The following is a 14,290-nucleotide window of genomic DNA, read 5'->3' as shown; positions in this document are numbered from 1 at the left end:
ATGTTTGAGGAGGAGCTTGCTGAGTAGGAGTTCTGCTGCGTGGTTGCTCATAGAGTTGGAATGTATGAGGGAGTCAGCTTCTCTTCTGATTTCTCCTTTGACAGCTTGGAGTGTTGACTCACAGGATGCAGCACTGGTTCCTTGGATGGTTGTCCTGATGGTGCTGAGCTGTTGCTCTCTCTCTTCCTTCTGTTGTTCTTGAAATGTGTTGAAGGCAGAGGAGAGTTGATCCAATCCGTCCCTTAGAGCCTTCAGCTCTTCATTAGTGCTTGTCATGTCAAGTTAGGGGACAGATTGCTTTGCTGGCAGCAATTTTTCTATCTTCTTCCCCATCATCTCAAAAATTTCAGCAATCCCAATTTGTGATCTCTTTCTAGCTGGGATGGGGATTGTTGTAGCAGGGGAGGAGGTGGTTTGCTTTTTCAGCTGGCTGCTGTCAATAGCAGAAGGTATAACAGGTGCTGGACTGGGTTTATCCACTGGTGGTCTGGATGATGAGGGCATGGTTCCAGCTTGTCCCTCCATCAGTGGAGGAATTGTCATCCCTTCTGCTTCTGCCAAAGCCCTGGCAAAAGCTTTGTCCCCAGAAGTGTCGGGACAGTTGATAGGATATGACAGAGGGCCTCACAGAATGATCTGTCTGGGGCCTGTTGGCTTTGCCTTCTTCTTAGAGGATTCTATGAGAATCCCCTTTCCTCTGTCATTCTTCTTTTGTGGCTGAGTTTATTGCTCAACCATTGTCGTTCCTGCAGCAGATGCTGCTTCTTTTTCTGTTCTTCCCTCTCCTTGTTGTTGCCTAGGAAAGGGTTGTGGGGTGATATGTCTTGGTGGAGAGTGAGCAGGTGGTGGGGACGGAATGTAAGAGAAAGTAGAGTCTGAGCTGCTTGGGGACGTCTCCTTAGCAGCTGGTTTAGGTGCTGACATTTTGCCAGCCTTCAGCTTCTTTGCTAAAGGCTCATTGTCCTCACTCTCCTCCTCCTTGTCAGAGAGGAAGATGGGTTTTTCAGAGGATGCTCCATCTGGCCTTTTGCTGCTGATAACCCTCTTCAGCCTCTGATTCGAACGTTCCCCCTTTCTTGGGGGAGCTTTGGCAGGAGATTTCTTCTTGCCCTGTTTGCCATCAGTAGCAACAGGGGCATCTTCTTTACCTTAGTAGGAGGAGGGATAGTTCTTCTTGCTGGAACATGGGCAAAAGTGGGGGATTTTGAAGGAGTGGCCTTTGTGGTTTTCTTCTAAGAGGCCACAAGAGCTTCCTCCTCATCATCAGTGATGGTGGTGCGTCTGAGGCTTTCTGGAATGGGCTGGGTGGTGTCAATGTAGGTGCTTTTAAGACCCTTCCACCTTCCAAGTCTTAGCATCGATGATAGATGCTACCTTTAATGTGTCATCGTCGTGGGCTTCCACTCCAGCTCTCAGGAAGAGCTTTGTGATGAGACAGGGGAGGCAAACTGTGGTCTTTCTCATCTCCCTCTTCAAGCTGTTATAGATGAGGGGTACTGCATCAAAAGGAGTGTTCTTGATGATGCAGTAAATTTGGACTTGTAGTGCCCAACTAGAAGAGGCTTCATGGGTGGAGGGAGTGATGTTAGAATTGGAAAATAATGCCCAGAATCTGGCTATATCCTTCAAGCTCCCCTTGCAGAGGGACCCTTTGTAGTAGATGAGTTTCCTGATGGCTACTGTATCCTTCAGGTCCCCCAGGAAGCTGGACATTTCCTTACTGTCAATGTACTCCTGGTACGGATAGTTGGAAACAGTATGAAGGTGGAGTACTTCCTGGATATCAGTGGGGGAAAATGACACTTGTTTTCCCCTCACCGTGACCACATCAGTGGTATCTTCTTGAGGAAACTTCCTCGTCTGGTACAGGAACTCTCCCACCATGGAAACAATCATCTCTGGATCGTCAGTGGCAAAACGAAGCCACTTGAGGTTGATCAAGGTTTTCTTTACGAATGGTGGCAGAACCAGTTTGTCCTGCTGCATGGATATGTTTCTTTCTGGGTACAGATGGATGATGGGTTCAGTGAGCTCTGGTTCTTGGCCACGGCTGGCCACAGGAGTCACCTTCACTGGTAGCTTAGTCATCTTTAGCAGAAAGGAGGTTAGGGCACAATGCAGAGGGAGAAAAGGTTCTGAGTTAAATGGAAGTAGTAAAACTCGAAGAAAGGAAAGGTTGGGTTTAAATAGAAAATAGAGGAGGGAAACGAAGAGTTTTCTGGGACGTGGAGGTTAAGGAGAGGAGGTTGAAGAGGTAGTGGAATGGGGACGTTACAGAACGAGTGGTCAGCAGTTAGTGACCAGTTACTGATGGTGATGCGTGTGAGAAGATGGAATGGTTTAGGTCAGGACGTGGGAGAGAGGGAAAAGAAAAGGGTGCAGTTGTTTTAATGGTTGAGGAGACGGTTGCTTTTTCTGAGCACGTTTTCAAGATTTGCTATGAATGCAAATTTGATATGGTTGCATACCTTTTTTTTTTTAAGAGACTCAGCAGGGACAGGTGTCCCAGTCACTCTTATCTCCTAACCCAGGGAACGTTCCCTTTGTCTTTTCTTAAATAAATAAATAAACAACTAAATAAAAAGAAAAAATAACATACAAAGGTGTTAACTGTAAATCTAATTTAACTAAAGGAAAGGGTACGTACTAACCTATCACCTAACTACTTATTATTTACTAACTTTGCAAAATATATATATAAATAAATTATTATTTTTTAATTGGGATTGTGTGGTCAAGGACCACCCCAAAACCACGTTCCTGGAACGGAACGTACCTTATTTGGACTTTTTGGAGTGGAACATCAGACGTCCCCTCCTTTTTGGGAGCTATGTGGTTGAAGATAACAACCCCAAAACTTTGCTCTTTGTCAGAGAGCAAATGCATACACTGGGTTGCCTCCCAGTCAGCGCTTAATTTAATGTCTTTAGCTAGACATGGTACTTACCTCTTAAGTGGATTCAGAAGTGGTTAAGGGAAATTCAGTGTCCCCTGGCAGTGATCCTGGTGTTCTTGTTTGAAGATTGACAGCAATCTGTCCCAGATGGGACTCAATGTTCCTGACCACCGCATCGTTCCTGGTGACATATTCCTTGACATAGTTTCCCAGGCTATTGATGCGTTGGTCATCTCTGTGGAACAGAACGTGGTTTTTCTCCTTTGTTCAAACGTTCCACTACTGCTGCCTTGCTGATACTGCTGCTGAGTGTTGAATGGTCTTTGGTTCATGGGTGGCCTCCATTGGGGGTTATGGTTCTGATCTTTGGATATAGCTCCTCCAGGAACAGAATTGGTATTGCGTCCTGCTTACTGATTGTCTCTGGTGAAGTTTCTGTTGCCAAAATTTTCTGCATAACACACCAATGCAGTGGATGGGCAGTCTGTTGAGTCATGAAGGTCACCACAGGCTGAACATGGTTCTGTTTCAGCTGCTGAGAGTTGTAAGACTTCCATCCTTGGTGCTTCTTGGTCAGCTTTCAGGTTCTTTACTTCATTCATTAGTGAGGCTAGCTGGGCTTCCATGGCAGTTTGTTTATCCAGTTCTAGCATGCCTGGCTTCCTTACTGGGTTCACTCTGTCTATTGGCCATTGGAGACATCTTTCAGCAGTTCCTTCTATGATTTCATACCTTGATTCAAGTGTTCCTGTAAAAAAATATCCTCCTGCAGCAAAATCTAAATGAGATTGAGAAGTATGGTCAAGTCCCTTATAAAACGATTGTAACACTCCCCAACTCTCTACCCCATGGTTTGGACATTTCCTGATGATGTCCTTGTATCTCTCCCATGCCTCATATAGATTCTCTCCATAAAACATTCTGAAATTAGATATTTCTGCTCTAACATCAGCTTGTCGAGACATAGGGAGAAACCTCTCTATGAATTTGTTAGAGAGCTCTTCCCATGTATGGATTGATCTAGGGGTGAGAGTTTTCATCCATGTTTTTGCTTTTAAGCCCAAGGAGTGAGGGAACAACCTCATTCTCATGCTTTCTTCTGTCACACCCTCAGCTTTGAAATTATCACAAATATCTTGGAATGTGGTGAGGTGTGTGTAAGGATCTTCTGCAGGGAGTCCATTAAGACCCCTGCTTCCCTAATCATGTGGAACAAGATAGGTTTTAGCTTAAAGTTTGGTGCTACAAGAGGGAGGATTACTCCCCTATCTGGTCTGTTCCAGAAATGAGCAGCCGGAGTTCTGAAATTTTGTTCAGGAGGAACATCTTCATTGTTATTATTGTAATCAGCCATGTTTTCAAGAATTTCTTCCCTAAGGTTTCTTCTTCTCCTATGAAGTGTACGTTCTGGTTCAGGATCAAAGAGAAACTCAAGTACTTCAATGGAGTGGTCAAGAGTTTGTTTCAAACTCTTCACTCATAAGCCATAAACACAAGTTATATAAACAGCAGGTTTAGTGACAAGAAAATAAAAAGTAAAGTCAGATATACAGAGTATGTACTAAAAACAGTAAATAAGAACAAAATTTAGTGTTGCTATCCCCGGTAACAGCGCCAAAAACTTGTTGGGTGGTTTGCTGATGGTGGAAAAAGATAAGTTCTAATGGGGACGTTCCTCTGTTCTAAACAGAACACAGATTCGCTCCCTTACTTCTAACCCAAGTACGCAAGTGCATGCATCAAGTAATAAAGGGTGTATTAAGGCCCAGATTATCGTTCCCACGAGGATAGAACTATAGATATTGTCTTATATTGTTTTATAAAGAATGAAAATGAAAAGAAAAGTTAGTGAATGAACTGTCTGTTCTAACGTTCCTTACTGTCTTGACAACGTTCCTCAGGAACAATAAGTTCAATCTGATGACAAACAATTGCTCGTTGCGTTATGTATGTGATCCTTCCTGATTAGAAGAAGGTGAGATAATATTCATTGGAGTTTGATAGATAACAACTTAAAATAAAGTATAAATATTTAAACAGAAATAACTATAATTAAGAGACAACAAGTGGATGGTTTTAAAACAGTTTAACAGAAGGAACGGATTCACTGCTCTATTCTTAAATAGCTATTTTCTCTACTCAAGACCTAGTACTTTTTGGCTTTGTCCCAATTTCTTATCTGCCAACTCTAATTCCTCAGCTCATGGACTAGATGGCTCACAAGTTTCCATATTCCTATGGCTCCCTTGACTCCAACAGGTACTTATTACAAAACCTTAAAATAGACGAGTTGGCCCCTTATTCCTAAGGTGACCAGTAGTGTTTTTGCCATGACACTACCTTCCCCCAATGGCTAAGCTGTCTGAAATCCATTCCTTATGGAAGTTCCTTTCTCAGTATGTGTTCAATTTCCATTGATACACAATGAATATAGCTTACTTAGCCAAAGAAATACAAAAAGCTTCAGTCAAGAGTTTTGAAAATAGTTCTTTAAGAGTTTTACAGTTTATCCGTTCCACAGATAGTTCAGCCCATGGCTGATATTTGAAACATAATTATTCCAATCTGAAATCCCATAGACCCGAGATTCATCTTAGAGATAACAAATAGAACGAAAAGAAGAAACACTTATATTAAATTAAAAGACAATTTACACAAAAATAGAAAATGGAGAAGGATGGTTTGATGCTCGTGAGGAGTCTTAAGGGTTGATACAGAGAAAAGAAGAGGGGTTGTCACTTAGTTACAGTTACAACTTAAATAAAACTAAGCTACTACTACTACTAGGTGATCTTCTTCCTTTAGGACTTCAATCCCTCCAGAATGCGATGATGTTTTTGTGTGTGGGAGGTCTATTTATAGGGAGAAGAGGAGTGACAGTCTTGTAATTCCTTTGGAGCTGGGTTCTTGCGTGAAGGGACGTGGCGGTGGCAATAGAGTGTAGAAGATGTGCAAATTGCTGGATGGGACAGTGTTTGTTGATGATTAGCCGTTCTTTACAGTTCTTCCCATGCCTTGCTTTCTTCTTTGGCCAATGAGAACTCTTGATTCTCTGCTCTTCACGTTTCCTGATGCTTAGTTGGTGCACCGCCTCTGCTTTTCGAAGACTTTGTATCCACGTTTCCTGCAAAGTGTACAGAGGCATTAAATGAGTGGAGCAGGTGCATTAAATGCATCTCAGTCCGTTCCCCTTTTAATATACTTTTAAAGGAATATGTTACCATATGTTCCCCCACTGTGTTTTTATCACAAATGTGCAAAACAAGTGATTTTCATGCTGAAGTTGCTCATCAAATGAGGGAACGTGTAGTATTTTGCCATCAAAATGGGCTTAGATGGGAACGAATTTACGTCCCATCACTGATACTTATAAGAAGTCTTATGCTATTCTTATTTAATTAAGTGCGTATCTGTACTATTTTTCGTAGCGTTCCGGTTAGGTAAATCGGGGTGTTACATCAAGTTTATGTATGAGGGTCAAAACTACTTTGTAGATGTTGTTTGTTTGCCTATGTTTAGCTTGAAAATCAATTTTGGCATGGACTGGTTGGCGAAAAATTATGTGATGATTGATTGTTGTGGTAAAAGAATAGTTATGACTCTTAGAGATACTATTAAGAGTCTTTCTCCTTACTTATCAATACTTCAGGCTAGAAAGGCCTGGAAGGGAGGAGCTTTCGAGTATGTGCTATTGGGAGGTTTAGTCAGTGGGACTAGGGAGCAAGTTTTTGATATTCTAGTTATTAATGAATTTGTGGAAATCTTTCCTGATGAGATTTCACACTTTCCGCTAGAGAGGAAAATTGAATTTGCCATTGACTTATTGCTTGGTGTTGGGTCTATTTCTATTGCTTCATTATGAGTTGAAGAAGCAGATTGAGGATCTTTCATCAAAAAAATTTATTAGGCCAAGTGTGTCTCCTTGGAGAGCACCAATTTTGTTTGTTATAAGGATGAGAGTCTCAGATTGTGTACGAATTATCGTCAGCTGAATAAAGTGACGGTTAAGAATAGGTATCCCTTGCCTCGAATTGATGATTTGCTTGATCGATTGAGGGACGCTTGTGTCTTTTCAATGATTGATCTTCGATTTTGGTATCATTATGTCCAGATTAAGCCGAAGTATGTTCCTAAAACTGCATTCAGGTTTAGGTACGGGCATTATGAGTATCAAGTGATTCTGTTTGGACCCACTAATGCTCCAATTGTATTCATGGGTTATACAAATCGAATCTAAAAGGAAAAGATAGCTAAACTGTTGAAATATATAAAAGCCATTAATGTAGCCTCACCCAAAAGTTTAAGTTGTTGGGTGAGGCTACATTAATGGTTTTTATATATTTCAACACGCCCCCTCACACGAGAGCCCACTGGGCTTGAAGGGTGGACAACATACAAGCCTACCTACCTGTGCAAAGAAAGAAATTCCACTACAAAGAAAGTGGGGGCGGTGAGATTCGAACCCGGGACACGAGGTTTTGATACCATGTAAAGAACCAATTCAACCCAAAAGCTTAAGTTATTGGGTGAGGCTACATTAATGGTTTTTATATATTTCAACACGCCCCGTCACACAAGAGCCCACTGTGCTTGAAGGGTGGGCAACATACAAGCCCACCTACCTGTCCAAAGAAAGAAATTCAACTACAAAGAAAGTGGGGGGCGGTGAGATTTCGAACGCTCTAATACCATGTTAAGAACCAATTCAACCCAAAAATTTAAGCTATTGGGTGAGGCTACATTAATAGTTTTTATATATTTCAACATAAACAATCATACAAGAGGGGGGTGAATTATGTGTTATTTATAGAGTTACACGACGCTTTTTTTTTTTTTTTTGGTTCACATACCAACAAATCATCTTTATTGTTAACTTAATTACTGCAAAGTTCACTTTTATATTATTTATCTACACTTTCCATTTTTTTCTCTGAATCTGCAGAAAAGAAATGAATAAAATGAATTATCAATGAGGGAAAAGACATCCTAATAGACCTTTTATAGCTCCATGATTGTGGGAATGAGGCGCTTCATAATCACAATCACAATTTCATTAAGGGAATATTTGCTCCATTATTCCACAGATATAAATTAAGACTATGTTACTGACTAGGAGAAACCTACGTAGAGGGTATCACGCTAACCATATAAGGGAGATAATAAAAACAAAGAAGGTGAAGCAGAAGCATAATTAACTTTTTACATTACAAGTTTAAGGTTCAACTGATATAACTTCTACAATGAACAACACATAATGTAACACCCTAATATTTTACTTTCCTTAACACTAGATTGTTACTCTAACTTTACTTGATTCTCTTTAATTTAGTCTTATAGAGACTAATCTACAGGCCTTGTCTGGCTTGATTATAAAAAATAAGAGGCCTAACTTACAAGACCTGCTATAATTTAAATTGTAATAAATAAAAAATACTATGACCACTAATGAAAAATGAAGAAATAACATAATATATAGATTATTGTGAATTCTATAAACCTGAGATAATATATTTTAGGGGATTAATATTTCTTCAACAAGATAAAGATACATTTATCTTTTGTACTCGGATAAAGATGGGTGAATCCTTTGAAGAGACCCAAGGAAAAGAGAAAGAATGAACTCCACCCACTTTTTTATGTGAGTACATGAGATAAGATTATCTCTCTTATAGAAAAAAAAAAAAAAACATTAATCCCATATTTTAGAAATTAAAATTCAGAAAAAAAAACAATAATTTATATGAAGTTATAGCCATTTCAACCTTAAAGTAAACTAGAACTCATTCATTCAACCTTAAACTAGAACTCATTGTAGAGTTAAGAAATGCGCCAAAACTTTTTCTCTTCGAAGTCTTCATAGACATTAAAATGAGTACTGAAAAATTATTGTTATTTATTTATTCATACACAATCCGAATTTTTTTCATTCACTCGTTCATTTTATATTTGTGAACAAAACGTTAAAAAAATAATGGTATTGTGGCTGTAGTCCACATTGTTTTATGTGATCGTGCATTCCCAGAGCATATAACATACATTCTAGTCCAAAATCTCAAATGCAGCAAATGATGACACGTGAGAGCCACACATGAACTATCCTACAGGTGTCACACACCGCATCCCCCCCCCCGCGGCTTCCTTATTTAAGTTAAACTAGTCGGAGTCTTTGTATATCAGACACATTTAAAACAAAAAACGACCAGCGATGTCGGAGTGTGGCAGCGGACACGGCGGCGCCATCGCCGAAACCGGCAGAGGAGAACCGCTCCTGTTGGAGAACGAGTCGGGAGACTCGTCGTGGAGACTCAATGTGAAGGAGTTTCACTTGCCACGCAAAACTCACAACCATGATCATGATATTCACCACCCATCTTCCTTCACTTTCCGTGGCCTTCTTCGCAAACCCAGTGAGCCATTTTTTACCCTCTTGATCTATTCTCTCGTTTTCCTTTTCTGAAAGTGTCTGAACTCTAAAGTGTCTGTTTTGAGTGGGTCGGTTTCGATTTGTTGAATTACGTGTTGTTTTGTTGTTTATAATCATGGTAGGAATCTTTGAATATATGAACAAGTTTTCTTTTCTTTTCTTTTCTTTGTTTTGATTGTGTTGGTGGTAGTTGCTTTTATTCTTTTTTTTGAAAAAGTGGGGTTCTTAAGCGATTTTATGTGAGGAAGAGAATATACCGCGTAACTGGGTTTGAATTTAATTTCTTTTCATACGAAAATGAGAGCCTTGAGAGGGTTTGATTGCTAATTTGCATGTGTTAAAAATATGGACGAGAGGGTCATATCATGCATGTAAAGACTGGTTCTGAACACAATCATGTCATACCTTTGTTGTTGAAGTTTCTTGTACGGAATTACTTTATCAAAGTTTAGGCCATTGCAGTTTCTTGTTAAAAAATAGTGATCTATTTATCTCGTGTCGTCTGAAATAAATATCTCATATTAATGAGATTCACTATTTCTTTTTTATTAAAAATAATGGACTTTATTATTTTATCTTTATTCTATGAGATAATTATTTAATAGACAATTATTTTCCTAGAAAATATGGGGGTGAATGTTTCTTTCTTCCAAAAATATGTTACGTTGAGGTACAGAACTGGGTACCCTTTATATCTTTGCTAGAAGTATATGGAATTGGTTTTTTTTTTTTCTTGGAAGATGAAAAAGTTTAAGAGGAAATGCCAGTATCCCAACAGGGTCCTCTTTGAGGATTTTCGGGAGTGACATGTGTGACCCACCAATAAAATTCTCTTACCACTCACGCCCCTTACCCAATTGCGCCCATCTTCCTTGGGTGCAAAAGGTTGTCTATTTAACAAAACTAGGATTATCTACAGTTACTTGTTCATTTTATGTTTAATTTCTTAAAACATTTAACGGATTGGTGACTTTAAATTTTTTGACATTATTGGTTATTGACTTAAAGGTATTCAAAAAAGGTATGAATATTTAAAGAATTCAAGACTAAATTTGTCTTCAACGTATTATGCTTAATATAATTGCACAGGTGTGAGATTTTCGGTCTAGCTTCTGAATCGATCTATTTCTGCAATGTGCGCTACCCTGCTACCTAAGATTGTTATTCAACATGTTTTATTTATTAATGTGTGGCTTTAATTCAATCTTGTTTCCTATGTGGTCTTCTTCTTAGGAATTTTTTGGTTATGTATTTGATTTCAGAGAAGCAACGCAAGGTGGCAGAATATTACAAGAAACAGGAGAGGCTCCTTGAAGGATATAATGACATGGATACTATGACTGAAACGGGTTTATTCCCAGGAAGTCTTACTGAGGTTGATTATCATTTATCATATATGTAACGTAACTAACCCGTGTGTAAATAACACAGAAAACAGCATGATGTGGATTGACTATAATCCTAGTGAGAATGTCAGATTTTCCATTTAAATTCAATAATCTCAAACTCATGATGATGAATAATTATATAAAATTTTCATATGCTAATATGGGAAAATTGTTGCTTCTTTGAATTCATAAAGTGTATTTTGCTAAATAACTGTGCATCATGTTTCTCAGGATGAAATAAAGCAACTAGCAAAAAGTGAAAGACTTGCAGTTCATGTGTCAAATGCAGCTAACTTGGTGCTATTTGCAGCAAAGGTTTTCGCTTCAATTGAGAGCAGATCATTAGCAGTCATTGCTTCAACCCTGGATTCTCTCTTGGATCTCTTGTCAGGCTTCATATTGTGGTTCACTGCCAATGCCATGAAAAACCCAAACCATTTCCATTACCCAATTGGAAAGAAACGGATGCAACCAGTGGTAAGTCTTAATTTAACATGTAAGAGTTCAAGGTGATAGTGAAAATTTTGATAAATATGGGTCAAGCAATAGTTTCTTAATGTCATGAGAGTGAAAATGACAGTAACTAGATATGTATTTTCAAAATAGCCATTGCATTGCCAAGACTCAAGAGAGGTACAAATTGATCAGGACTTCCTATGCAGGGTATCATTGTTTTTGCATCAGTGATGGCAACCTTGGGATTGCAGATTTTGATTGAGTCCGCCCGGGAACTTGTTTCAAAGGTAATTGAGATCAGTGTTTGTTTCACTTTTATGAGATGAAATCCCATTGAGCAAATTTACAACATTCGAGATCAAGTATTTGGGGCCATGACACACCATTTCAAGGGTGGTTGGCAATGTTATTAAACTCAGATCATCAATTCAGTCAAGGCACTGAGTTAATGGGTTGCTGCTTCAATTAGTAAGTAATTAGTTAAGCTGATTAGACTGGATTAAAATAAGGGATTAGTGCAGTGGCAGAGCCGGACAAAAAAATTATAAGTGTATTTATTTTTTTTAATTTTAATTAGTTCATATTATAATATATTTAAATTATAAATACAAAACACCTGAGCAGACAGTATAAAAAAGAGTTATAATTTTATTAAATATTTTGTAATTTTATTAAATATTTTGTAATTTTTTATATAAGTGAAAATCGAATACACAACTTAATACAACTTATCCAAATCTCTCACCAAATATATTTTAATTTTTTGATAAGGCCAAATTATAAATTTTAGGTCAGGCCAAATTATAATTAATTATATAATTACACATGATAAGTACAATTTGTTAAAATTTAGCTCGAGGCGAGGCCACCCCTAGGTAGCATGTGGCTCCGCCACTGGATTAGTGGTTGTTCTTTTAAAAGACATAGAATTTTTTGATTTTAGTCAAAATTATAGTATTATATGATGAGAGAAATATAAATCACGATGAGAAAAGGTGAGAAGCTTTTTTTAATTTAAATATTAAATAAAACAGATTAGTTTTAATTAAAATGATTATCCTTAAAAAAGAAAAACGTTTTTCTTTTAATATAATAGTATATAATAAATAAAATAATAAGTGTACAATAATAAGTAAATTAATTGGATCTGTATCCTCTAACGTGAAAATTCACGATCATGTCATGTGGAGAATCATAACCATACAAAGGTTGTAGATCAACGGTAAAAAGGAAGAAAGAGAAAAAATGATAAAATAAATAGTTACGAAATCATAACCGTTCTTTATATGGTTGTGATCTCTCCACGTGACAATATCATATTTTTTTTACACATCACACGATCCATTTCCAAATTACTTTGGGATGGCGGTTAAACTTACGTGTACCCATATTAATTACGGTCTCATTGTATTGTAGAAGCGATCCAATACCGGGACCGGACTGGTTGATGGTGTGGTTTCCGGTCAGACCGTCCAAGTTTAACAACTATGGTTGTACAAGTGGATATGTTAAGAAAAAGATGGAAGAGGAAAATTAGTTTTTAGTGATTCATCTGAACTGTGAAGTGTAGCAGAGTCAAGTGTTATGTTCTATAAATATCAATTCCTAATTTCTTGTTTCATTCTTTATCTTATAGTCTAAGCCTGAAATGGATCATGATAAGCTGAAATGGATGGTCGGGATTATGGCATCTGTGACAGTAGTGAAGTTCATTCTTATGGTCTATTGTCGAAGGTTTAAGAACGAAATTGTCAGAGCCTATGCCCAAGATCATTTTTTTGATGTTATTACTAATTCAGTCGGATTAGCTGCTGCTGTTCTTGCTGTCAAGTTCTATTGGTGGATTGATCCAATGGGAGCTATTTTTGTGAGTTCATAACTACCACTACTTTCCATTTCATTTCACTTCACATGGCTTGCTCTGTACTAATATTTCTAATTTTATCTTCACATATTTTACTAGTATTATTTTCTTTGACTTACACAGAATTTTGTAAGGTTCGCAGACTCCAATTATTTACAAATTTAAATTCTTGAAGGGTGGTTGTTGTGTTGCACGATTGTTTGGAAATAGATCCTCTTATGATTTCTCCTCACACGACTAGAGGATTATGATAAATAGTGCGAAAATAATAACGTTGATTTGTATTTGGACAATTGATATCACCTCACATGACCTTGTCTCACATGAGAGGAATTCATTCCCACGATTGTGTACTTGACTGGATCTATTGACTATGATATCCTGAATTTACGTCTAATGCAGATAGCATTGTATACAACTAATACATGGGCGAAGACAGTAATTGAGAATGTAAGGTCGCTTATTGGAAGGACAGCACCACCTGATTTTCTGGCAAAGTTGACATATCTAATATGGAATCACCATGAAGCAGTTAAGCACATAGATACTGTCAGAGCATACACATTTGGTGCTCATTACTTTGTTGAAGTAGATATCGTGTTGCCAGAAGACATGCTTCTCAATCAAGCACACAATATTGGTGAGACACTACAAGAGAAGCTGGAGCAACTTCCTGAAGTTGAAAGAGCTTTCGTGCACATTGATTTTGAATTTACTCACAGGCCTGAACACAAGATGATGTTATAGCTATGCCAAATGAATGATAGTAGTGAAATGTTTTTAATGGGTTAACCTTTGCTGATTTTCTTTCTTTTGGTAATTATTGTAAACAAATAACAAAAAGGGTTTTTCTTTATGATGTTAATAGTTGCTGATACCTCGCATGATATGATTATATGTTTCCTGTTTCTTTGCTAGTTTTTGTTTATCGGGCAGGTTATATTTACAAACTTCTTTTTTACAAATTACACTATCTTCTTCCAGAAGAACACTAATTACACTATATTCTTCCGGGAGAAGATAGTGTAATTTGTAAAAATTTATAAAAAAAATTTGTCAACAGATCTTTCCCCTTATAAAATCATCATTTTTTTTGTTCTACCCTGTGATGTTACACTAAATCTCATTCTGCTATGATGGTTTTACTGTGCTGCCGGTAGGGTCGGTATTCTGTAGTACAAATTCTTTTATGAGATTTGATTTTCTCATGTTGCATGAGAATTGAATTTCCATGTTGTGACGCAACTAGTGGTGGCCCCACA

At 37.8% G+C, this 14,290-nt stretch overlaps 1 protein-coding gene and 1 non-coding gene across 2 annotated transcripts; both read left to right on the top strand.

Annotated features, from left to right (window-relative positions):
- The first annotated feature begins 3,739 nt into the window (after positions 1 to 3,739).
- Positions 3,740 to 3,846, top strand: LOC133307033 (small nucleolar RNA R71). The gene has a single exon (XR_009751001.1). It is a non-coding gene; the product is annotated as a small nucleolar RNA R71 (small nucleolar RNA).
- Positions 3,847 to 9,084: 5,238 nt separating this feature from the next.
- On the top strand, positions 9,085 to 13,906 carry LOC133307031 (metal tolerance protein 9-like). The gene is made up of 6 exons (XM_061507450.1): positions 9,085 to 9,303; positions 10,583 to 10,695; positions 10,940 to 11,185; positions 11,371 to 11,451; positions 12,801 to 13,031; positions 13,431 to 13,906. Exons 1-6 carry the CDS (start codon positions 9,102 to 9,104, stop codon positions 13,773 to 13,775), a joined length of 1,218 nt encoding a protein of 405 aa, XP_061363434.1. The 5' UTR covers positions 9,085 to 9,101; the 3' UTR covers positions 13,776 to 13,906.
- Positions 13,907 to 14,290: the final 384 nt, after the last annotated feature.

This window comes from Gastrolobium bilobum, unplaced genomic scaffold (genome assembly GCF_033153095.1).
Source record: "Gastrolobium bilobum isolate Gb01-03AN ecotype WA unplaced genomic scaffold, APGP_CSIRO_Gbil_v1 utg148716, whole genome shotgun sequence".
Lineage (NCBI taxonomy): Eukaryota > Viridiplantae > Streptophyta > Magnoliopsida > Fabales > Fabaceae > Gastrolobium > Gastrolobium bilobum.
This window is presented reverse-complemented; position numbering and strand designations above follow the sequence as displayed.